The 27,117-nt window shown below is 43.7% G+C and overlaps 1 protein-coding gene across 4 annotated transcripts in view; it reads right to left on the bottom strand.

Moving 5' to 3' along the window:
- ARHGEF4 (Rho guanine nucleotide exchange factor 4) overlaps positions 1 to 27,117 on the bottom strand; it is a 258,013-nt gene that overhangs the window by 68,185 nt on the left and 162,711 nt on the right. The window contains exon 1 of one of the 4 annotated variants that reach the window (XM_040427878.1): positions 18,744 to 19,029. The exons of the other annotated variants lie outside the window; for them this stretch is intronic. Within the exon in view, the coding sequence (XP_040283812.1) occupies positions 18,744 to 18,921 (178 nt within the window). The 5' untranslated portion in view covers positions 18,922 to 19,029. Of the gene's footprint in view, positions 1 to 18,743; positions 19,030 to 27,117 lie in introns of those variants that run through there. 4 annotated transcript variants of the gene reach the window in all.

Here is a 27,117-nt window from a genome sequence, read left to right on the forward strand (position 1 = left end):
GAAAGAAAATAGGTTCGTGTGCATGAGCCCTAAGGGTACTTAGCAGGACACAAGGACCTTGACACTGAGGCATCTGGAAAGGGGGCTGAGCCACTTTATATATGCGCAGGAGGACTAGGATTGGTCAGCAAGGTCACATGACCTAACCCATAAAGCCCAGGAAGTGATGCGCGCCGGCCCTTAAGGAAGTGCTGCAGGAAACAAGCAGCAACCATGCTGTGGCCAGGGCTGAGAGGAAACTGTGCAGCGGATCCCAGGACTGCAGCGGTGAATGGGAAGCGCCGGTTGCAGATCACTGCTGAACACGGCGCTTGGGACCGCGGTGGTAAGCAGGGGAACAGCGGTGCACAGCAGCCGCTGTTACATCAATATACTGATCTTCTGTTTGCATGTTTAATTACCTTCCAGATAAACACTTCTTTGTGGAGCCATCCACTGAGGTTATTTGCTCTCCCATTAAAGGGGTTGTCTGGGTTCAGAGCTGAACATGGACATACCCATATTTTCACCCAGGCAGCCCCCTGACAAGAGCATCGGAGCATTTCATGCTGCGATGCTCTCTTTTGCCCTGTGCTGAATCGTACAGGGCAAAGGCATTTTCAGGAGATCCGTTGACATACCGGGCTCTACTTAGGGGCTGCCAGGCAGAGGCTTCCACCCACCAGTGAGCCCGGTGACATGACCGGCACTGATGGGGGGCTTTAGCGCTGCCTAATTGTAAATAAAAAAGCCCTTGCCCTGCGCGATCCAGCGCCGGGCAAGGGAGCGGATCGGAGCATGACATGCTCTGATGCTAACATCAGAGGGGCTGCCTGGGTGAAAATATGGGTATGTCCGGGTTCAGATCTGAACCCGGACAACCCCTTTAACAACTGTAATCTCTGCTACAAAAGGAAATATCAGCTGTTTCATTTTCAGTTGCATAGTACTGATGAAATAAAAAAAATGCCCAAAATTCTAAAAAAATATATTTTCTGTAAATATTAAGTTTAAAAAATACCCCTTGATAAGTTACAGTGTGTGTCATCCTTTAATTATATATGTATAGTTTCAGGTATAATACTTTGCTTTTCATATGTTGGGCCTCAAGTACACAGCAAATCTGTATGTACTGAACCTATAGGGCAACGTATGGAGTCCCTGCTGTTCCATATTGTGCATTCTCTTTTATTAGGCATGCTCTGTACACCTCTATGGGGCCTCCATAGGACAATGCATTCAACCCAAGAAGCTATACTTGGAACATGGTACTCTTTTTTTCCTTAAAGGAGTTGTCTGGTTTTCTATATTGATGACCTATCCTCAGGACAGGTTGAAATGTAACAACGAATGATAGTTTTAGTCGACCGATGACAGACCTTTATCGTTTGAAAAAGATCTTTCATCAGTCGTCGGAAAGATCTTTCCTTCAAAGATTGAACAAAAGATCGTTCTTTCAAAGAATGTTTCAAGAAAGATCATTTGTCCATCGCCCGGTATTACTAAACATGTATGATCTATAACAGCCAATATGGAGTAAAATGTATATGGCCGTGTCTGCAAAATGAACATTCACCAGATTGTTTGCTCAACTGCAGTTCAACCATCAACCAACTTCTATCTAAAGGCCACCAGACACAGTTGTGTAGTGTCAGCCGCACCTGTCAAAACAGCAGGTTTTTCCAACAGTCTAATGTGTGTGGGTATCTCCTAACAGATGATGTCGGGGAGAAAGAAGGATCGAGCAAAGTTAATATTGTCACCCCATTCTTTTTGTTCTCCCAGTGTCTGTCAGCTACTTTCTCTGCTCTCACCATTGGATATATAAACATGTTCAGCCGAGGTGAACGTGTATATGTATGGGGTAGCCAGGAGGAAGTTAGGAGAGACAGCTGTCGGTTAGCTAATGATTGTTTGGCCAACTTTAGTCCTTTGGTCTGTGAGTACAATAATAACAGCAGATGCAACCACAAGTGGACATATGTTTGGTCTGGTTATCAGGAATACAGGTAGTAACATCATGGTCCTGAGCTTTACCTATTAGACATTGCATATGCATAAACATTTTTGCGATGTTAAAAGACCACTTTACAAATAAATGTACCAAGGTACCAAGAGGAGAAGACAATGAGAAGCTTCATTCTGTGGTCTTATTCCTTTCAGACCTCCACACTCGCCATTGCATGTGCATTCAAGTGTATGAAAGGATCCTTGGAAAAAGTTAAATGTGTAATACGTACCCTGCCCTTTCCATAGACATCTTGGACAGCAGAGCTCCATGATAAAAGGGGGCTAATTATTTCACCGCCGTCTCCTTCATCAGTCTGTTTGCTCAGCTAAATCCATTTGCGGAAACAACGCCATTCACAAATCTAACTGTTCTGCTTACTCACAGCAAATAAACTTCTTACTCTGTCAGCTGGATTTATATCTTGGAGGACAGGTCTGTCACATATGTTCTCCACACTGCAGATCAAGGCACAACAATGGTGTTGTTCACTTGACTGCTAGGAAGGGCACAAAAGCTGGTTTTGTGTTCTTTTTACTCACACTTTTGCCTACAGTTTGCACCAAGTTTATGTGAGTCAAGAGAAATATGTGTGTGTGTGTCATGAGCTTTGTTGAAAAAGCTGAACTACTCGAGAAATGTTGTGGGAGTGAGACATCTGCATAAGCGTCATGCCTCCATAAGATATGGCAGGCATTCATACATTTACACACATATTTTACAAGACCTCACCATGAACTTTTCCGGTGCTTGCTGGTGCTTAAACTATTCATTATTACTTACAATATAGTGCAGAAATTTAGAGAATACCTTTCATCTGGAAGTACCATAAAACTTCTGACATGTCAGATCCAGGTCATGAGACTCCAACACCTAGAAAGCGTGGATTCAAGTACTCTGCTGGGCCTTATGCCCCTTCAGCCCCCATTGGCATTTGTTGGCTCCATGGAGAACTGTGTAAGAGCTCTATCCTTGCTATTTTCTTAAAGGATGTACATTACCTTCCAAGGAGAGCAGACAAATGATAATGAGAGTCAAGGGCTCACAGTACTAAACCAGACTTATTGGCAATGCTCCGTTGGCAAATAATATGCAAAGAGGGATCTTTCAGGGTAAGAGAACTATCTCGCTAGTGCTATTTTCCCTTATCCTATCCCAAGGTTTGTTAAAAAAAAAGTCAGACTTTAAATCATACAGAACCATTTCCAAAAGGTGGTGCTAGTGAGATGGTTTTCTTTCCCTGGGAGATACCTCATTTTATATTTTTTTCCCATGGAGTATTGCTACTAAGTCTCCATACACAGTTACTTTCTTTAAGGAGAACCACTACCCTAACTAAGCTACGTTCAAGGCATCACACTCAGCCGGCCAGAATCCTACTCCTTACTGAAGAGGAGCAAGTGGCCAAAATAGCTGTTTATGAATGGATATTTGACTCTGCTATTTTCCCTAGTCATGTCCCAAGGATTGTTAAAAAGTTGGTTCTCTTTGCCTGGGAGATACCTCTTTGCAGTACTAAGCCACTCACTTTTGTCCCTTTGGTCTAGCTGTACATAGTGGTCTTAGGACTGGACCACACAAACATGTCTGAAGTTTATGAAAAGACAGTGACCCTTTAATATGAAATATTAGGTGATTGCATAAAAAACTTCAGCTGTAATGAATAGGAGTCAAAGGACAGAGATCAGAGAGTGGAGATGCATACAGAATCATGCTATACTGCTTTATGGTGGCCATACACATTAATGTTGGCCAAACCTGCTAATTTTGGCAGAACCAGCCAACTCTCCCCTAATGGCAGATATCAGTATAGAGAAGAATCAGGCAGTTGAATTACAACATGTTAAATACTTTTGATAAGCCTCTGCCAAAGGTGTCTGGCAGCGGCTTACTCCCCTGTCTCTATTGAGAACACATGTACTCTCGCAATGTTTGTGTATGTGGGGTGGCTGAAAGGAATAGCTATCTAATGTATGCCTAGCCATACCTAGGCCTTTAGCAGTACGATATAACTGCCATTAAAGGGGTTTTCTGAGATTTTAAAACTGATGCAATACCAAGCACAGCTGCTGTACAATGTATCCTACGGATAGGTCATCAGTATTAAAATCTTGGAAAAAACATTTTAAATCACACACTATCTTATGATGATGAGATGACTCTGCTTCTCTGTCCCAGTCTATACAGCTCTAGAGGCGAGTGTAAGAAATGAAATATTTAACTTTTTTATGTTGATAACAACAAAAGATATAAACAGGTACCAGCAACTTATAAACAATGGGGTCATTTATTAAGAACGGCATTCCTTGCTGTATTACATTTAGACCATTTTCTACTCCTAAACCTGACGCCCGTCTCCTTCCCCGCCTACACCACGGCCACTTATTTAGACCTGGCTCGAACGCAGATTGTTGTGCCGCAATTTGCACCTGGAATATGCTTAATATAGGCGTATTTCAGGTTAATAAATGACGCCCAGTATGTTTAAAATAATGTTATATAATGTTTATAATAAAAAAACTTCTATTAAATAATATATTTTCTGATGGTAGGTTCCCTTATCATCGAGTTCCTAACAATTTCTATATAGCACAGCACTGGGTGTTTGTAATCATTCACAAATAGAAAATCTGTATGAATGGTGGAGTCCAACCTGCTTATGAAAATACTGTCACATTCTCAATAGTGTCACTGAACAGTATAGTGACATGTGTCACAGTAACTATGTGGACACCTCTACTGTGACTATAATAAGTCAGAGAAGTGGTACCTGCTACATTGCGTTTGACCTTTGCACCTTACCACAAATATATGGTAACAGAGCCAAGCCAACCATGGTATTGAGGTTCCAGTCTAATTGTGGAGTGTATCACTTTCTACACTCAGCCATTCAGTATGATAGCAGCCCTTGTCTTTCATAGGTGAAACGGGAAATGTTGTCATTGCAGAGATGTTGTAACATTATCTCAACCACTCAAGCTCAATGGTCTGATGAGTCACTAGACTCTAGGGATTAGATTAGACTGGACCAGAGTGGATTGAAGTTTCTTCCCACTTTTTCGATTCCCCCCAGGATCACAATGCATACAGTACTAACGCCTGCTGCACCAGTCAACCCAGGAAGTGCTACATATCTAGTTTCACGGACAATGTGCACAGGTCGCCAGTGATCTTTAATTCTGGACTGTTAGGACCCATGCACTATTGGATATGTCAGCCTTTGTATTCATTGTTTCTTATCCGTTTTCTCTAACACAATAGAAAACGGATCCGTCCTCCATTGACTTTTAATGGAGTTCATGACGGATCCGTCTTGGCTATGTTACAGATAATACAACCGGATCCGTTCATAACAGATACAGGTGGTTGTATTATCAGTAACGGAAGCGTTTTTGCTAAACCCTGCCAAATCCAGCAAAAACGCTAGTGTGAAAGTAGCTTAAATCAATGAAATTCGGTTGCAAAGGTAGACATATCCTTTAATATATTTTGATCATTATCAGTTTATTTGTATAAAAGCTACCTAAAATAATTAATTCTGTGCAATTGAATAAAACTAATGTATACTAAACCTCCAGTTTTGGTTATGATTTTCACAAACAATTCTGAATCAGTGGCATACAGTACAGGACATGAGAGGGCCTAAATGCATGGACTTTATTATTCCAAGGAGCATGAGCAAAGGAAATGTAATGGACTGTGACACTGTAAAGCACGGCTGTAATGTTAAATCTACATTAGGAAGTCTTCTTTCTGGGAATAGTGCAAATAAGGACAACTTTCCTGGCTGCTCTTGTGTGTTTCTTGTTACTTATATAGCCCCAACATATTCTGCAGCGCTGTACACAGATTGTCACCATTCACATCAGTCCCTGTCCTCAACAGAGCTCACAATCAAATTCCCCATCACCGACACACACACTCAAATTATCCTGTCAGTATCAGTATCATGGAGTGTGAGAGAAAGGCCTCCTGCACACGAACGTGTGCGCCCCGTGGTTGCGCTGCGGCCTGCAATGCACGAACACCGTCCGTGGGGCAGCCACAGTGGATCGCGGACCCATTTACTTTAATGGGTCTGTGATCCGGCCGTTCCGCAAAAAGATAGGACATGTTCTATCTTTTTGCGGAACGGAAGTACGGGACGAAACCCCATGGAAGCCCTCTGTAGTGCTTCCGTAGGGTTCCGTTCCGTGCTTCCGTTCCGCCCCATTCGGCATCTCTGGATCTGCGGACGCATTGAAGTGAATGGGTCCACATCCGTGATGCGGAATGCACACGGAACGGTGCCCGTGTATTGCGGATCCACAAATGCGGTCCACAATACGGCAACGGGAAGCACGCATTCAGGAGGCCAAAACCGGAGTATCTCTAGGGAAACCACGTAAACATGTGGAGAATGTACAGACTCCATGCATGTTGTACTTTCAAACTGCAGACTCCAGAGTTTCAAGGTAAGAGTGGTACCCACTGAGCCACCATGCTACCTGCTCGAATTTTTCTTTTCAATACAACACATATTCTTCTAAATCTGTAGTGGATAGATAGCCCATCAGACGAGGGCCAACTCCCAACACGTCAGAAAATTATGTGAACTGGGTATCTTAAAACATAACTTTTACTATGTATTTTTTAAAATAGGTATAGAATACACCACATTGTTGTGAGACAAAACGCAATTAGATAAAAGCGCCACCTACTAATTCCACAGGATAAATGGAAAAGAAAAAACCACATCCAGTAGAGAGATCTACACCTGGTGGCGTGATGGTCCTTTTGTAGAGTGGCAGAAGGACACTTGTGACCGGCACTCTTGTAGTAAAGGCAATTGTTTGTTCTCCTGTTGCACCCTAAAACAAGGCCTTACCTATGTCGAGGGTAAGGGGCTAAACAGGTATCCTGCCTAACAGACACAGAGCACCCGCCCCAATAGGGGCGACCCCATACGGAACCTTTCCCTGTATTGGGGCCTAATCCCTACTAGTACCCTATTTATAAAGCCCTACATGCTATTTATAAAACCCTACATTTCGTCCTGAATTACCGGAACTCATCAGGGGACGGGGTAGATTCCCCGTTGTATTCACTGTATGGACTATCAGTGGCAAACGTCCATACTAGGTGTAGGGAAGTGTCCCCTGTACACCTGTGTCTCGCCGCAATTTGTGGTGGTTTGGGAGGGTGCTCTGTGTTTGTTAGGCAGGATACCTGTTTAGCCCCTTACCTTCGACATAGGTAGGGCCTTGTTTTAGGGTACAACAGGAGAACAAACAATTGCCTTTACTACAAGAGTGCCGGTCACAAGTGTCCTTCTGCCACTCTACAAAAGGACCATCACGCCACCAGGTGTAGATCTCTCTACTGGATGTGGTAAGATCCACCCTTTTTTCTTTTCCATTTATCCTGTGGAATTATTAAGTGGCGCTTTTATCTAATTGCGTTTTGTCTCACAACAATGTGGTGTATTCTATACCTTTTAAAAAAAAAAACATAGTAAAAGTTATATTTTAAGATACCCAGTTCACATAATTTTCGGACAATTTGTTTGGGTTGTGACATTATACCTCTGCACGCTCAACCTAGTGCGGAAGGTATAACAAATAATTTGACCAACTCCCAACCCTCCTCGATCTGCTGACTGAAGGGACCATGGCTCCCCACTTAGGTCTGGTTCACACTTCAGTAAATTGATCAGTGATTTCAGAGGGTCATAGGCAAGGCCATAGGTGTCTAGTGGTAATCTGTCCCTATATAAGCAATCATATACAATACACTCACCAATTCACACTTTTATAGAGGCCGATTTACTAACACCAGCATCTCATACACCAGTCTTACTGCAACATCCGCTGGTGTAAGATGAAGTAAAATGAAAGAGTTGTGTGCCTCTTAATAATTTGCCTCTCAGGAAGTCCTTGTGCCAGAAATGAATTCAGCGCCAGAAGCTGGGGTAGATTCCTGGTGCACTGTACGTCAGAGTAAATTTGTCAGGTTGGGTAGGAACTGCCTCTGTCAGAGTTTCTAAAAAGGGACAAGCATGTTGTACAAGGGGGAAAAGTTGTACATTTTTGCACAAAAAAAGGCTTTGCACAAACATTTGCAACAGTTTAATGTGGTGATTCCAATTTAATAATTAACTATTAACTAAAAAGCCCCTATCCTGCATCGCCTACTGACAGATTCATACTTACCTGTTCTCCAGTTCTCTGATCCTGATTGCTGCATCCCATTCCTCCATCTTTCAGTGGCGGAGGTGACCATGTCCATACAAGCCACTGACCTGTAGATGGAGGAATGAGATCCAATGTGCAGCTCCACGCTACACATTGGATCCCATTCCTCCATCTTTCAGTGGCGGAGGTGACCATGTCCATACAAGTCACTGACCTGTAGATGGAGGAATGAGATCCAATGTGCAGCTCCACGCTACACATTGGATCTCATTCCTCCATCTACAGATCAGTGGCTTGTTTTGTTTTGTCAGTGTATGGACATGGTCACCTCCGGCACTTCAGCCAAACATGTCCCCAAGCCACACGTCACCGCTGAAGCCAGTGACTAGCTCCAGAGCCACAGCTGACCATGTCTATGTCCTGGCTGGAGGAAAATAAGTCAGGTACTGAAAGATGGAGGCATACAGGTATGAATCTTTCAGCAGGCGATGCAGACCAGGGTCTTATAGGAAATAGTTAAATTATTTCTGAGAACCCCTTTAAAGTAAAAACAAATTGCATAAATTTGCAGGAATTACAACATTAAACTATTACTTATCAACGACAACAACAAAGCCTCGTAAACATCTACCATGTGGGCGCGTCCACTCACTAGAGCCAAACCTACAAAAAACGCTCCACAAACGAGCACAAAAACCATATAAATATATCATCAATTTATTAAATAACTAATCAAGTACATAATAAAAAGACATAAAAATGGGACAAAACATCAGAAAAAATACTATAGCTGTACCGAGTCACAAACCACTGGTTTCAATGCACCCGAAAAAGATGTAAAACATGTCAAATCAAGGGAAAAACAAGCGGGAGGGAAGAAGGTAAAATATAGTTACACTCCTCATTAATAGGAGCTCACCAAAATAGTGAAATATCCAAAGGAGTGGGACATCCACTAACCCTCCAAATATAAAATATAGAGAAGCTACCTCAATCACATATTAACAAAATCCTCCTACCCACAAGAACCCACCTGTAGACATGATTGGGGGAAAAGAGACCAAAGTGGCCAGAAAACACCTCGACGCGCGCTTCGCTTCCTCTGCTTCGTCAGGAGGCTATTACTTATCCACTTTTCTCTCAATGTTATATCAGGCTGCATTCCGTAACCTCTTATGTCTGGTACACGTGATGTCATCCAAAAAATATTTCCTCTATACATTTGCTTTCTATTTTGCAGTCTGCATCGTATTCACATAAACAGTCTCCAGAAAATACATCTTTATATTTCCACAAATTCTTTTCGAGGCATGCGGAACATGACAATGTTGCCACAACCAGATGTCAGAGCATTACCGAAACTTGGGCCAGTGTCAGAACCATGTCATTGGCCCTTAGGGTTAGAACAGGGGTCAGCAGCCTTCGGCACTCCAGCTGTTGTGAAGCTATGATGCTCAGCAAGCTCCATTCATTTCTATGGGAGTTCTAAGAAGAGCAATTATGCATGCTGGGAGTTGCAGTTTCACAACAGCTGGAGGTTGCCTACCCCTGGGTTCGAAGTATATCACTGCCACTTTGCTTTTGGGTTATGATGTATAAGAGGTACAATATACATAGAAAAGATTGATTCAGCACCAGTGTAAAATCCAACTGTATCTTTATTCCATACTTGCAGCAATACACAAATAGGGGAGACGGCACCCCAAAAGAGTGACAACTGTTGTTCCCTCAATCCTGAGGATAGGTCATATTAAATTCCTGGAAAACCCCTTTATTGTCTATAGTAAAGTATGAAACAGTCTACATATACAGCACTTTAGTATCTGGTGTTTTTGTAGAATTCTTGGGGTTTCTGGTGTTTTTTAGATTTTTATTTTATTTTCAGGTGCATTTCCATAATCTTCTCTATAGAGCTTGAAAAAACACTAGAAAAAAAAAACATGTTCCAAATGTAACAAAATAAAAGCACCAGTTAAGACACTATAAAAAAAATACTCAAAGAGATTGTCCCATGGAAAAATATTCTATATTTTTTCAAACCAGCACCTAGATATGCATGTAATTAAGCATTTAGAATAGCCACTGAGTTAATGAATAAAATATATCTGTATAGCGCCACCTATTGTTTGTTCTTTTCCTCATTTCTCTTCCATCTCAGAAACATCGCCGAGATGGATGCACATGCTCAGTTCCATCCTTTAATTGCCATCAGTTAGATCTACGGTTAGAATCTGTGACAGCTGCATGAGCAAATCTGCAGCAGAAAAAACACCCCCTGAGCTATAATAAGGAGAGAGCTGCAGCAGATAGGACACACCCTCTGAGCTGTGATAGGGAGAGCTGCAGCAGATAGGACATGCCCCCTGAGCTGTGATAGGGAGAGAGCTGCAGAAGATAGGACACACCCTCTGAGCTTTGATAGGGAGAGCCGCAGCAGATAGGACACGCCCCCTGAGCTGTGATAGGGAGAGAGCTGCAGCAGATAGGACACACCCCCTGAGCTGTGATAGGGAGAGAGCTGTAGCAGATAGGACACACCCTCTGAGCTGTGATAGGGAGAGCTGCAGCAGATAGGACATGCCCCCTGAGCTGTGATAGGGAGAGAGCTGCAGCAGATAGGACACACCCTCTGAGCTGTGATAGGGAGAGCCGCAGCAGATAGGACACGCCCCCTGAGCTGTGATAGGGAGAGAGCTGCAGCAGATAGGACACACCCCCTGAGCTGTCATAGGGAGAGAGCTGCAGCAGATAGGACACACCCTCTGAGCTGTGATAGGGAGAGCCGCAGCAGATAGGACACGCCCCCTGAGCTGTGATAGGGAGAGAGCTGCAGCAGATAGGACACACCCCCTGAGCTGTGATAGGGAGAGAGCTGCAGCAGATAGGACACACCCTCTGAGCTGTGATAGGGAGAGCTGCAGCAAGTTTCCTTTTTTTACATTAATCAGAAGATAACCCCTTCAATATTTATGCTAGGGTTTTTTTAAGATGAAAAAATTGTATGTGTGAGTGAAAGACGCCATAGTATAATGGAAGATGCTGATTGTATAAATGACAGTATAAGATGAAACATAGCTAAAGATATATAACTACAGGTATGAAATCAGATGTACAGACAATATTCTTCAGATGATGATAAAGATAAAGACTTGCGTGTGCATCTTTAACATGGAGACAGATCTGCTGATGCATGATCAAATGCTAACAGTAAAACGAGGTGCCAAATCATTTCCATGACAACGTGTATTCTTCCAGATATAGCCACGTATTTTATTAAATAGAACAACCCTAAGACCCGTCTTCCCAGCAGAGCTCCCACTTCTATGAGTCACTTCCATTATCTCTTCAGTTATTCTAATTTCCATCATATAAAGTACCGTATATTCTGCTGAATTCAATGAAAACTGATGTCCTCCACAAGAAAAGTTCTGGGCGGAGGGCATAGTCAGCATCCAACATAAATAAGGTTAATTTAAAGGGGTTGTCCATGATTTAACAAGTTGCTCTCAATCAACTGTATTGTGACAATAAGACATTCTGTAATTTACAATAATTATCGTTTTGGTTCTGTTTAGCCGACATTCATGTTGGTCATAGGACCCCATCCGCTCTGTAAACCCCCTACTTATGCTGAGGTCACGTCCACAGAGCTGCAGCTGTATCTTGCACCCAGGGGCGGACTGGAAACTTAAAGTGGCCCTGGATAAAATACTAAAAGTGGGTCTAAATTGATGGAAGGCAGGGCCAGCAATACCATACTGTGGCACACTATACCACCCCAACAGAGCCAAATACCACAGTCCATCACAAAATACTGCCAGCAGAAACAAAATATATCCCCCAAAACATCCACTGGCCGGCCATGAGGAGGGCCCAGGCGACCCCCTTAGGCATTGGCCCACCGGGAAATTTCCCTGTAAGGTCTATGGCCAATCCACCCCTGCTTGCACCCGCCTGAGACTGTAGGAGTGGCATCTGTACTCCTACTTTTAATGGGCACTCTGCCACTGCCCACTGTACTACAGGGCCGGCACATGCGCAGTGAGCATCCTCCTTCATTGGTGCTCTAGAGTGGGCTTCGGATTGAGAGCAACTTATTAAATCCTGGGCTACCACTTTAACAAAAGCCTTCAATGACCTTTTATGAACCTAGCAAGATCATTTTTGGTGTACGCTGGGATGTTGTGGGGGGTGTCTTCTGAAAAAGCTGCAGGAATGTGTTACAACTGCCCTACAAGGAAGGAGGCTTCTCTGCTGGATATAACCCCCCCCCCCCCCCCCCCCACCTCATTTCCCTAAATTTCCCTTTAGGGTATATGGCCAGTCCGCCCATGCCATATGAGGACGAGCAATGACATTAGTGATGGCTCCTCCCTATACTGTGAAGGAGATCTCTTCATGTAAATGCAGTGGTATCCTTCACTGACAAGCAGGCGCTTACTAGTAAGGAACGCTTCCTTCCTGACAATTGCCTGCTCTATCTAGCAGTGTACAGAGGCTGTAAATGAATGTCCACTTTTAGCACTGTATCATTTTAGGTCCAAAATACTCTCCTGAATAAGGGCTCACGCAAACGACCATATGTATTTTGCGGTCCGCAAAACACGGATCCACAAAAAATACGGATGACATCCGTGTGCATTCCGTATTTTGCGGAACGAAACAGCTGTCTCCTAATAGAACAGTCCGATACCTGTCCATTATGCGGACAATATTAGTACATGTTCTATTTTTTTTGCAGAACGGACATATGGAAACGGAATGCACATGGAGTAATTTCTTTTATTGAGTTATGTGGGACAGATTACAGTGACTGATGCTGGGTGATTAATGTGGTATATGGCTAGACACTTTTGTCTAAGGGCCTCTTCACCTGGACCAACACAGCAGGAAATTATCGGGGATAATCCATTCATTCCTGATAATTGCCTGCTCCTCAGAGGAAGTGAGAGCAGCATTTACGTGCAGCAATCACCTTCACTGTATGGAGACGAGCAATCACTGCTGTGATCACTTGTCCCCAGAGAGAATCCTTGTTTCCGGGCAGCAGAGAACTGTCTACATAGGAGGATCTGCTACTCAGAAAGGATGATTTAGGTGACCGCACCAGCAATGCTTTCACCCAATGAACAATCGTTTTCCTGGCAGCACCATCACAAAGGGCATGTATCAGGAATGAGTGTTCCTAAGAAAGCTCCTTCCCGATAATTGCCCCAATCATTGGACTTTACTCCACATCAACTATTGTTTGGCTTACTTTGTGGTGCAAAATGGTGCATCTTAGGTCATGGCTAGGGCTGTAGCTATCGATTTTAGTAATCAAGTATTCTACCGATTAATCCAATGAGTACTCTAATAAGAAAAAAACTATGGCAATGCCACCAGTTCCCCCTCCAATGCTACCAGTTCCCCCTGCAATGCCATCAGTTCCCCCTCCAATGCCACCAGGTCCTCCCCCAATGCCACCAGCTTCCCTATGTCATCAGTTGCTCCCCCTCTCAGTGCCATCAGCTCCCCCTCCAATGCCACCCGCTCCTCCCCAATGCCACCAGCTCCCCCATGCCATCAGCTCGCCCCCAGTGTCATAAACTCCCCCTGTGCCACCAGCTTCCTCCACTGCCATCAGTTCCCCCACTCCCCCTCCTAGCCATTAGTGCCCAGCTACATCGCCAGTGAACTAAAATACTTACCTGTACCTCCCTTTTCTGTACGATGCTGCCGACACTCCAGAGATCTTCCATCCAGTTCTTCACGCGCTGCACTGGGACCTGATGTCACACAGCATCAGGTCATAGTGCGTGCTTACATGCTTACGTGCACTATGTCCTGACGATGTGTGTATGTCAGGATCCAGTGCAGCGCTGTGTGAGCAGGCGGGTGACCACGGAGCATGAGTAATAGCAAGCTCTTCACTCACACTCCATGATCACATGGCACAAAGGAATCATCGATGCAAAAAATTTGCATCAAGGATTTTTTTGTGTCGAGTTAATCGATTAATTCGAGTAATCCTTTCAGCCCTAGTCATCGTCCTGTTCTGCTAAGACACGTCCCCCAAGCACTGATGATTTTTCTAAACCTAGATGTGTCAAATTGTGGCAAGTATTGGCGCAGTTTATGTCAACATCTAGATTCACTCACATTCGTAAATATGGACCACTGTGCAGTAAACTTGTGAGCTCCCTCTAGTGGCAGCCACAGGCAGCCAGAATTTTGTGGTTTAAAAATATGTTAATCTGAAGTGATATCAATCTGGAACAAATCTGTGACCACTTGTCACGGCTGAGGATGGGGAAAACCCTCAGCCGTGCGATGGCAGAAGATGTTAGTGGCTGCACGGCCAGGACGACAGAATTAGGGAGCAGCTCACCTCCTGTCGCGTCCCTAATCTGACCCTGACTCCTAACCATATGAGCCAACCCTGATGGTGGGAGGGCTCATACACCGGAACCTAATAATCCCTGCTAGCCCTCAGGATTGCCCTGGAACAAGGAGCAGGGTAAAACAACCTCTTAAAGGGGACGTGCACCCATAAATAAACCTCGTGCACAACCAACAATCACACATACAAAACCTTGTGCACACATACAAACACACCAAGACAGGTGCAACCACATGCACTTGACAGCAAGTTGCCTAGCAACCGCTCAGGCCGCTATACTGCCAAAACCTCATAAGAACATGTTGCCAACGGCAACCACAAGTGAGGCAACATACAAGCGGCCCTCACCTGTTGTTGAAACAACCACACGAGACCGCAGGCAACATCCTGCGGTTTAGGAGTCACGACCATGACCATGGTCGTGCCACCATTATAAAGATATATTAGGAAATCAATCAGTATAGATTTTCATTTTTCTAAAAAATTGGTTCTGGAAGGTAGACTTTAGCTTAATTCTCTAAGCTCCATGTTTACAATAGGAGCTATACTATAGGAATATCCTTGTCCTAACAAGACGTTCTCTCACCTTCATGCTTACTTGGTGTGACCATCAGAAGATTTCTCCTGTGTAATGACCTCATCTACACACTTCTCCTTTCATTCCTCTCCAAGTTCCAGGCTGTGTCCACGCATCAGTCCACAATGAGCTTCAACATGACAAGATTTACACATCTTACTTGCTGTTCTTCAGCATACATACATTTCAAGGAGACTTTTTCAACTGAAACAGCCTGGCGCCTGGTCGGTGGTTTCTAAGCTAACGGCATAAACGGCCCCGCTCATGCAAATTCAGAGGACAACTCAATCAGTTTTAGTTCTGAGAAAATGTCTTCTTAAAGGGGTATTCAATCTTTTAGATACTGATGACTAATCCTCCAGGTAGGTCATCAATATCAGATTGGTTGGGGTCCAATAACTGGCACCCATACCAATCAGCTGTTTTCGGCAGCCAGACACTAAGCAGAGAGGGCTCTGTCCACTGTGTTGGGCCATCGTACTGCAGCTCAGCTCCCAGTCACTTGACAGACACTCCTATTACTAGACTGTCTAAAGATGCACCAGATTTATCACCGATTTATCTGGTGCACATTAGACTGTTAGGTTCAGTGGGGGGGGGGGGGGGGGGGGGGCGTTCCCCACTGATGCACCGATTAGATGGCTTAATTTGTGCCAAAATTGTACATCAACATTTTGGCACAATTTTGTTGTATGTTGTCACCTTTTAAAGGGAGTCTGTCACCTACTTTACACGTATTAAACTGTAATCATTGCCCTGTAGGTGATATAAACAGTTAACAGATCGTACTTATGCTAATGACTTGCAAGTGCCCAGGGGGCGTTCCCCGTTGATGCAAGTGCCCATGCCCTCCGTAGACTGCCGTTGATCTCTCCTTCCATGTTTCACTGTAAGACAGCCCAGTGCCTTTACGTCACGGACTCTGCTCCCTGAACTCCCAATGCCAGCTTGCTTCACTGCCGGGCCCAGGCATGTCACACCACAGTGGGCAGTGTCCGTGGCGTATATGCCTGGGTCAAGAAGTGAAGTGAGCAGAGGCAGTGATGTAAGGACACTAGGGAGAGGACAGCCCTCTGATATCCACAGGTATTACTACCTTCAACTCAAATGAATCTACATTTCTGTGTGATTTAGGCCTCCTGCACGCGGCCGTTGTTTTGGTCCGCCTCCGAGCCGCAGTTTTTGAGGCTCGGGTGCGGACCCATTCACTTCAATGGGGCCGCAAAAGATGCGGACAGCACACGGAGTGCCCCGTTCCGTGGTCCGCCCAAAAAATATGACCTGTCCTATTCTTGTCTGTTTTACGGACAAGAATAGGCAGATAGGCAGTTATTTCAATGGCTGTTTGTGACGTTCCGCAAATTTGCGGAATGCACACGGACGCCATCCGTGTTTTGAGGATCCGCAATTTGCGGACCGCAAAACGCACAACGGTCGTGTGCATGAGGCCATATACTGTAAATTCCCACTACTGGCAACTCACAGGAAGGAAAGGTCTGCAGGCCTTGCAAGTGTCCGCCATGTCAGTTTTAATCTCTTAATGACATTTTCCTCAAGTGCATACCAGGCATTTTCTTTGTGCCGCAAGCTTCACAATCTCGCTTAAATTGTTTATCCAGCTTGCCTTTTCCCATAGTGCAGGGATCAACAACCTTCGGCACTCAGGACACTGTAAAACTACAACTCCCAGCATGCACACCTATTGCACTGTTCTTGTAACTCCCATAGAAGTGAAAAAAGGATTCTGGGAGTTGTAGTTTCAGAACAGCTGGAGTGCCGGTGGTTGCCGATCCCTGCCCAAGTGTAATGGAAATATTTCTATGCGTAGCAAGTAGTTGCTCCTTTATAATACTTTTTACCTTAAAGGCAACCTGCCAGCTGCTCATCAGAGGTTTACATAACATCAATGGCCACACTTCAGGTTATGCCAGTTGCAGTTTTTTTTCAAACATTCCCCTTTTTATGTTGCGCTCAACAAAAGTTGGGTTTGACTTACCAGAATGGATACAGTATAAAACTTCTACATAGATTTTTTAATACTAAAGCCAGAAAATTAAGTACATTTTTCAGAAAATCTACACTGGCACATAGATCTCATTAAAGAGGTTTTCCAGAACTCCTATCTATATTGATGATCCTCATGATAGGTCATCAGTGTCTGATCAGTAGGGATCACACACCTGGCACCCCCGTCAATCAGATGCTTGAAGAGGTCACAGCCCTCCAGTGAGTACCATTGCTTCCTCACATCTGACCAAGCACAGCGCCATACATTGTATAGTGGTTGTGCTTGGTATTGCAGCCTGGGCCCATTCACTTGAATGGCCAAGTGATTGCACTCACTGGACTGCCACGGCCTCTTAAACAGCTGATCAGCGGGATGCTGGGGGTCAGACCCCCATCAAACAGATTTGAATTACTTATCCTGAGGATAGGTCATCAATACATGAGCCCCAATGCTCATTCTAACTGCGAAAAGCACGCCAGCCACCATCAGGCAGGGGACCTCAAAAGGGTGTCCCCTGAGAGGAGTAATGGTTGCTTCCTTCCATTCACTGCCCGTGAGAGCGCTGGAGCCAGGATTAGTCACTGGAAGGACTACAACCACCCTCATTGCCTCAGCCACCTCTCCCAGCACCTCCTCCCGCCGCGCAGCAAAATCACTCGATTTAGTCAAGTCTAGAGGCCATTAGTTTGGCGATAGATTCACATGGCAGCCAGAAACAGAAATTATTCACTGACCTGAGTGTAAGTTTTCATGCACACGACCGTGTCTGTATTTCTGTCTGCAAACAACGCATCCACAAAATACAGATGGCTTCCGTTTTTTTTCACTCCCATTAGTAATTTGTGGATCTGCAAAAAACATGGATTTGTGCATGATCCGACGTCTGCATTCTGCAATTTTCTGGTTCCCATTAAAAGAAATGGTTATTCTGGTCCAAGTAGGACATGTTCTATAATTTGCGGAACGGTCACGGATCACACCTATTTGCAGTTTTTTTTTTTTTTTTTCCTTTTTCGGACACCAAGAAATGCAGATGGAAAACGGATGGAAAATCTGGTCGTGTGCATGAGCCCTACTGCTGTGACATCAGAACAGTCCTATGGATGAGGTTAGGTCATTACTACAAAAAAGATATATATTTTGCGTTAGTCTATACACACACGTAAAAGTCATTCACATAGAAAATCAGGCTAGCATGGCTAGCAAATAGCAACAACCGCCGAATATAGTGCAACTAATACTCCCCTGGAGGAATCTTACATTCAAAAGCATGGTGCCCCCTTCATGATCTGCAAGTAGCAAACTTTTTTTAAGGATGGGCACATTCTTTCCTTGGCATCTGTCGTGACTACTACATTCTGCGTTATTCTATACCGCCATACAATGGCACACAGCACTATACGTTCACATTCCTGTCGCCGGGAATACAGTATTATTTTCTACACGCAGAAGTGACGTACTCATCCTGATATTACAATAAAGCAGAAAATATATCATGCTCATGTCTGTAAAGCGCTGCAGAATATAGTACCGCCATATAAGTGCATAAAATAAAACAAATAATCATACTGCCCATTCAGTAACCCAAGCAAAGCTATAGAAGCAACAGTCCTTACCAGAAGCAGACTGCAGGCTTTCCAGGCTCCAGTATCTAGACAGCAGCCCTCTCATGCCAGCACCACCCCAACCAAGGCAGCTACTGCTGTCAGAGTCAGAGCCAGAGGAGAGCCCAGAGCTCCCACAACTACTGTGCGGGTTCATTGGATCACTTGGGCATGGCTGCTGGGTCCTCATCCGGGCACACAGGCTCTTGTTGCTTCTTGCAGGCTGGTACCTGGCAGTGCTGGCTCAATGCTGAGCAGCCTGGTTTCCCATGTAGGATGCAACCTGACATCATAGGGGGCCTCTAGGGGGGCTCCAGCATTCACAAGCTTCATCCAGCTCCCTAGTTAGCCATGCCTCACTGGTGGTATAAGGGTCTCTTAGCAACTGCTGCGAATATCAAGGACTTAGAGGGTTTGATTTCAGAGGCATCCATGTGAATAGTGCCATTGTTATAAGGGAATCCTCTCGGAGAAACCTTGCAACGCCCAGTACAGTTCCTGATGTAACCAGCGGGATGTCATTGGATGGATCTTCCTATGTGACTCATTTAGGAGAGTGTCTGGAGACTTCCAAATCAATTTACAGGTCTTGTTCACACACGCGTTTCCAATGCAGTTTTTGCATGCAGATTTATTTATTTATGTTTTAGTCAGAACTGGGACACAAGCCATAAAAGAGACCTCTACAAGTCCCTGCACCGTTGCCAACCAGATGTTTTCTTTTTTTCTGGACAACTTATCCCAAAATCACAGGCAGACAATGTTTTCTTTACGGACAAATTGGAAAACCACAATGAATGATGAAAATTATAACTAAGGCTACTTTCACACTAGCGGCAGGACGGATCCGACAGGCTGTTCACCCTGTCGGATCCGTCCTGCCGCTATTTCGCCATCCGCCGGACCGCCGCTCCGTCCCCATTGACTATAATGGGGACGGGGGCTGAGCTCCGGCGCAGCACGACAGTGCGCGGTGAGAGGCCACCGGACTAAAAAGTTGAAAATGCTGTACTTTTAGTCCGGTGGCCTCTCGCCGTGCTGCGCCGGAGCAGCGGTCCGGTGGCACGGCGAAATAGCAGCAGGACGGATCTGACAGGGTGGACAGCCTGTCGGATCCGTCCTGCCGCTAGTGTGAAAGTACCCTAATACAGGTGAAATCATCACCAGCATTTACCGGGTGCTGTAAAATGATTATAATTACCATCAAAATAATCTAGTCAGATACCACCAGCCTCAAAAAAAATCACGGACACATCAATTTTTTTTTCACAGACACAGGAAAAAAGTTGCCTATTTTTACAGACAGTTGGTAAACCCTGCCCTGCTGTATAACTTAAAGTTCACACAAAATCATTTTTTTCTGTAAGATTCTGAATACAAATCAAACAAAGATTGTTGCTTGCTGTGTCCAGGGCCGGTTTTAAATAAAATGTGGCCCTGGGCAAAATCAAAAGTGGGGCCCCAAATCTTGCAATAATGTACTAACAACACAGTTACATTCTGTCGATTCCGGCGCTCCCTCACAGATTTATACTCCGTAAAGCTCCTCACACAGTTCTTCACCCTCATGGCCCCTTGACTATGCCACATGCCCCCTTCCCTCACAGCAATGAATTCCCCTTACTCACGGCATCTGAGAGTGTTAAAAACCGGAAGCGCGGGATGCCTCTTCAGGCGCGCCTTCCCTGAGAGGAGATCAGGGAAAGCACCCTATTCTAAAAATGAGTCGCAGCCTGTACTAGGCTTCCAGGCTCATTGTTAGGATATCCCAGTTCAGGCCACTAGATGGCAGCACTGAACTGTGATAAAGTGATTTCTATACAGAATAATGGAGCAATTTACATCTGATAATTGTAAGTTGTGGTCCACTTGGGGGACTTAACAAAAATAAAAAAAAGTTTTGAAAATATAAAAAACCATAAAAATTCAAATCATCCCCATTCCCCAAAATAAAAAGAAACCCCCAAAAAATAGAATTATGGGCATTGCCGCATGCAAAAACACCCATACTAAATATTAAGCGCCCATACGCCCATATTGAAATATAAAAAAAGTTAGCCCATATGGTGAATGGCGTAACAGAATTTTTTTTAAAAATAAGCCGTTTTGAGTTTTTTTCATCACTTTATCTTTCCCGAGAAAATTGAATAAAAAGTGATCAAGTCATACACATCCCAAATGGTGTTGTCAAAAATGACAGATCGTCCCGCAAAAAATGAGCCCCCACACATCTCCGTGGACATAACTATAAAAAAGTTATCGCGATTAAAAGAAAAAAATATTTTTTTCCGAAGTGAGTCCTGATGAGGCTTAGCTTGCTGCAGTGAGCGGGCCTATAGAGGTTCTGAATGGGGGGCTGTTAGGGTTGCCACGTTTCCCAACAAAAAATACCGGTTACACAAGTTAAAATGGTTGGTGTAGGTCAGTGATGGTTAACTTTTTAGAGACCAAGTGCCCAAACTACAACCCAAAACCCACTTACTTATTGCAAAGCGCCAACAGGACAATTTAACCTGAAAACTACAGTCCAATATAGTATAGCTTCCATGTACTTTATCATTTATTATAATAGCTTGCCTTCATTCAATGCATCACTTGTGCCGTTCATAGTGTGCCCTGCACTGATGAATGGCAGGAAAGGTCTAGGGCATTTTGGTACACCATAGACTTTTTCCAGAGTGCGGGTGCCCACAGAGATGGCTCTGAGTGCCGCCTCTGGCACCCCTGCCATAGGTTCGCCACCACTGGTGTAGGTTAATACGGGTGTTATTTGTTCATATTTTACGTTTTGATCTGTTTTTTTTCTCAAAATCAAACTTTTCACTGTTGGGGGGCACGTGTATTTGATTTTCATTTAGCCTCTCTTGTTAAAATGCTTCTGTGGGGATTTGAACTCACAACCTTCTACATTAAGAGCCAGCTCCTTAACCACTGGGCTATAGAGTTCAATGCTATGTCAGTCCTAAAAAACATCATAGAAGTTTCTCTTCCGTTAAAAACAGCATAGAAATTTCTCTTGTATTATACAGGAGAAACTTCTATGAGGTTTTTCAGTGTTATGCAAGTATTGATCTCTATAACCCAGTGGTTAGGGTTTTTACCTGTAATGTAGAAGGTTGTGAGTTGTGAGAAAAATACCGGTTACACAAGTTAAAAAGGTTGGTGTAGGCCAGGCATGCTCAACCTGCGGCCCTCCAGTTGTTGCAAAACTCCCATCATTCCCTGACATTCTACAGAGGGGCATCATGGGAGTTGTAGTTTTACAACAGCTGGAGAGCCGCAGGTTGAGCATCCCTGGTGTAGGCTAATACGGGTGTTATTTGATCATATTTTACGTTTTGCTCCATTTTTTTCTCTATAAAAAAAAGTTTTCACTGTTGGGAACACTCTGTGTATTCAAGTTTTATTTAGCCTCTATTTAAAAAAACGTTTCTGTAGAGATTTGAACTCACAACCTTCTACATTAAGGGCAAGAACCTTAACCACTGGGCTATAGTGCTCAATGCTATGTCAGTGCTATAAAACATCATAGAAGTTTCTCTTCTGTTAAAAACAGCATAGAAGGGTCTCTTGTATTATACAAGAGAAACTTCTATGAGGTGTTTCAACATTGACTTAGCATTGAGCTCTATAACCCAGTGGCTAAGGTTTTTTCCCTTAATATAGAAAGTTGTGAGTTCAAATACCCACAGAGACATTTCAAAAATAGAGTCTAAATTAGGTTTAAATGCACAGGGTGTCCCTAAGCATAATGACAATTCTTGGGAATACCCCTTTCATGTTCATAACGCTGACTCCATATATGGACATATGCATATGGCGTCAGAGCAGGGACTCCTAAGCTGGGAAATTCCCCACTCTGGAGTCCCAACAGGATCAAAGCAGGGGGCCCTGGGCAATTGCCCAGTTTGCCAGCCCTGGCTGTGTCAAAGGGTTTTTTGCATTTGAAAAAATGCCAGCTCCAGTTAGCTGAAAGTCTATGGGGATTATAAAATGCTGGACACACAAGTAGTTGTATAGCGTTTCTCCGACCCACAAGAATCTGTTATTCCCTATCCAGTGGTCATGGAATACTTGTTATCGGACTACCCCTTTAATGGTCCTTACACGTTTGAATTTTTTTACAGCGAAATAATGCCAGAAAAAAGTGCGTGCATTTTTTGCCACCAGTTTGCTTTTTGCTGTGATTTTTGTGGTGTTTTTAAGCTCCCTTTTTTCGTGGTCTAAATAAACTGTAAACACCAGGTTTTTAACTTTTTTTAACGCGACAAAAAATCTGCCACCCAGGCCACTGGCGCCAGCATATTTGTCTACTTTTATGCCATTCACTACAACAGTACAGCAAAAGATGCGGACAGCACACCGTGTATTGCCCACATCCGTATATCCATTCCATGGCACCTGCAAAAAAATAGAACATGTGCTATTCTTGTCTGTATTACGGACAAGGATAGGACTGTTCTTCTAGAAGGCTGGACGTTCCGTTCCTCAAAATGCGTAACGCACACGGCCGGTATCCGTGTTTTGTGGATCTGCAATTTGCGGACTGCAAAAATGGCTACAACTGAGTGCATGAGCCATTGCTGAAAGATGTCAGTTAAGTGCCGCGCTTAATTTATAACGTGAGCCTCGTAGATGCAGCCTCCGGCACGCACAGAGATATCATAGTCCGGCATAAAATGCTGCTCTATAATAAATTCCCCCCTTCATGTGTGAAATCAGTCTAAGGGCTCATGCACACGAACATATTTTCTTTCCATGTCCATTCCGTTTTTTTTTTGCAGACCGTATGCGGAACCATTCATTTCAATGGGTCCGCAAAAAAAACAGAAATTATTCCATATGCATTCCATTTCCGCATGTCCGTATTTCCGTTCCACAAAAAAATAGAACGTATCCTATTATTGTCCGTATTATGGACAAGGATAGTTTTGTTCTATTAATCGCCAGCTGTTCCGTTCCGCAAAATACGGAATGCACATGGACGTCATCCATATTTTTGGCGTACCGCAAAATACATACGGTCGTGTGCATGAGCCCTAAGGGTCTTGAATTTGGTTTTGTTAAAAAAAAAATAATAATGGCGATGCCATGGTGCTAGGGGGACTATGACCCACATATGGTGGGATTGTCCGAGGCTTAACCCATTATGGAAAGATGTCTTCAAGCTTTATAATTTTCTATTCCGGGCCTCCATTGCATTTTCCCCTTCCATCGCTCTGCTTTCTATTTTCCCGGGGCGAATCTCACATGTTAAGAAAGGTTCATTGCGGCTCTTTATGCTGGCCATGAGGCAAATTATCCCACGCAATTGGAAGTCAACCGAGAGTTTGAAAAGGATCACTTGGGCCTCTGCACTGGATGAGCTGTTACACAGGGAAGAGATGTATGCCTCTGATCACAACAAGATTCCGGCGTTTCTTAGGAGTTGGGAGCCATGGTCCAGGTTTAGATCATCTATGTCGTTTTCGGTTTGGTTGGCATCTGGGGTTCTCCCTGATTCTCCTCCTTAATAGTACCTAGCTATTCTCTAGATATGACCTATGATTTCCCCCCCCCCCCCCCCTCCCCTCCTCTTGTGTGTCACCCTGTCTTCCCCCCTTTTATGTCAAGTTTGTCTAGAATTATTGGCCTATACATCATTTGTTTGAGGCCTTATTAAGCCCTTTAGGGCCTTTGTTTCCTCTGACTTTTTGTCAGCTGACTGTTTGTTATACAGATACAGATACATGCTTATACCTTGTCCTTTATGCTGTACTGCTGTTCATGATTGCATGTCGCAATGTATCTTTGTATGCGGTATGTATACTGCAATTTGAGATGTTCTCTTATGATTGTATTTGATAATAATAATAATAAAATCTTATTGAACCATAAAAAAATAAAAAAATAAAAATAATAAAAATTATAAAAAAAAAAAAGCCAGAATAAGGCCTCATGCTCACAACCGTATGTACAGTTGCAAGAAAAAGTATGTGAACCCTTTAGAATGATATGGATTTCTGCACAAATTGGTCATAAAATGTGATCTGATCTTCATCTAAGTCACAACAATAGACAATCAAAGTCTGCTCAGACTAATAACACACAAAGAATTAAATGTTACCATGTTTTTATTGAACACACCATGTAAACGTTCACAGTGCAGGTGGAAAAAGTATGTGAACCCTTGGATTTAATAACTGGTTGAACCTCCTTTGGCAGCAATAACTTCAACCAAACGTTTCCTGTAGTTGCAGATCAGACGTGCACAACGGTCAGGAGTAATTCTTGACCATTCCTCTTTACAGAACTGTTTCAGTTCAGCAATATTCTTGGGATGTCTGGTGTGAATCGCTTTCTTGAGGTCATGCCACAGGATCTCAATCGGGTTGAGGTCAGGACTCTGACTGGGCCACTCCAGAAGGCGTATTTTCTTCTGTTTAAGCCATTCTGTTGTTGATTTACTTCTATGCTTTGGGTCGTTGTCCTGTTGCAACACCCATCTTCTGTTGAGCTTCAGCTGGTGGACAGATGGCCTTAAGTTCTCCTGCAAAATGTCTTGATAAACTTGGGAATTCATTTTTCCTTCGATGATAGCAATCCGTCCAGACCCTGATGCAGCAAAGCAGCCCCAAACCATGATGCCCCCACCACCATACTTCACAGTTGGGATGAGGTTTTGATCTTGGTGTGCTGTGCCTCTTTTTCTCCACACATAGTGTTGTGTGTTTCTTCCAAACAACTCAACTTTGGTTTCATCTGTCCACAGAATATTTTGCCAATACTGCTATGGAACATCCAGGTGCTCTTTTGCAAACTGTAAACGTGCAGCAATGTTTTTTTTTGGACAGCAGTGGCTTCTCTGTGGTATCCTCCCATGAAATCCATTCTTGTTTAGTGTTTTACGTATCGTAGATTCGCTAACAGGGATGTTAGCATATGCCAGAGACTTTTGTAAGTCTTTAGCTGACACTCTAGGATTCTTCTTCACCTCATCGAGCAGTCTGCACTGTGCTCTTGCAGTCATCTATACAGGACTCCCACTCCTAGGGAGAGTAGCAGCAGTGCTGAACTTTCTTTATTTATAGACAATTTGTCTTACCATGGACTGATGAACAGCAAGGCTTTTGGAGATACTTTTATAACCCTTTCCAGCTTTATGCAAGTCAACAATTCTTAATCGTAGGTCTTCTGAGAGCTCTTTTGTGCGAGGCATCATTCACATCAGGCAATGCTTCTTGTGAAAAGCAAACCCAGAACTGGTGTGTGTTTTTTATAGGGCAGGGCAGCTGTAACAAACACCTCCAATCTCATCTCATTGATTGGACTCCAGTTGGCTGACACCTCATTCCAATTAGCTCTTGTAGATGTCATTAGTCTAGGGGTTCACATACTTTTTCCACCTGCACTGTGAATGTTTACATGGTGTGTTCAATAAAAACATGGTAACATTTAATTCTTTGTGTGTTATTAGTTTAAGCAGACTGTGATTGTCTATTGTTGTGACTTAGATGAAGATCAGATCACATTTTATGACCAATTTGTGCAGAAATCCTTATCATTCCAAAGGGTTCACATACTTTTTATTGCAACTGTATTTTGAGGTCCGTGTGCATTCCATATTTTGCAGAACGGAACAGCCGGCCCCTAATAGAACAGTCCTATGCTTTTCCGTAATGCGGACATTAATAGGACATGTTCTATTTTTTTGTGGAACGGAAATACGGACATACGGAAACGGAATGCACACGGAGTAATCTCCGTTTTTTTTGCAGACTCATTGGAATGAATGGTTCCATATACGGCCCGCAAAAAAAAAAAAAAACGGAGACGGAAAGAAAATATGTTCCTGTGCATGAGGCTTAAGTGCAAGAGTTTTCTTTGCCACCTATGACTAAAGAAAAACTTTGATGCCGGTGCCACGTATCTATTTCTATCTATATGTATATATTCTAATTTCTAAAATCAGAATTGCCAGCGCTTATCCTCCCTGTTTGTGGTGGGATGAGTGTCCTTGATGAGATCTCCTCCTACTCTGCAGTTTATCTTTCACATGCCAAGTGACTGAGATGAATGTCAGTAATGTGGTATGTAAAGTGCTTCTTCTTTAAAACAGCAATCTATTCTCGCTTGCAGTAAACAGAAGCAAGGCGCTAAACTCCCCCACCCCCACCCCCAATTACCATGTTATGTTCTGTGTTCTCCTATCCGGGGGCTACAGTTATTGGCCTGTACTGCAAATAAGATATGTAAGATTGGGCCCTTTAGGCCTCCTGCACACGTTGCGGAATACGTGCATTTTTTCTGTGCGGATTCCCGTGCGGAAAAACCGCAGCGTAGTACAGCACCAGCAAAATGTATGATTACACAAACCTCATACTTTGCAGATTTTTTCTGTGCAGAA

Source organism: Bufo bufo, chromosome 4, assembly GCF_905171765.1.
Source record: "Bufo bufo chromosome 4, aBufBuf1.1, whole genome shotgun sequence".
Lineage (NCBI taxonomy): Eukaryota > Metazoa > Chordata > Amphibia > Anura > Bufonidae > Bufo > Bufo bufo.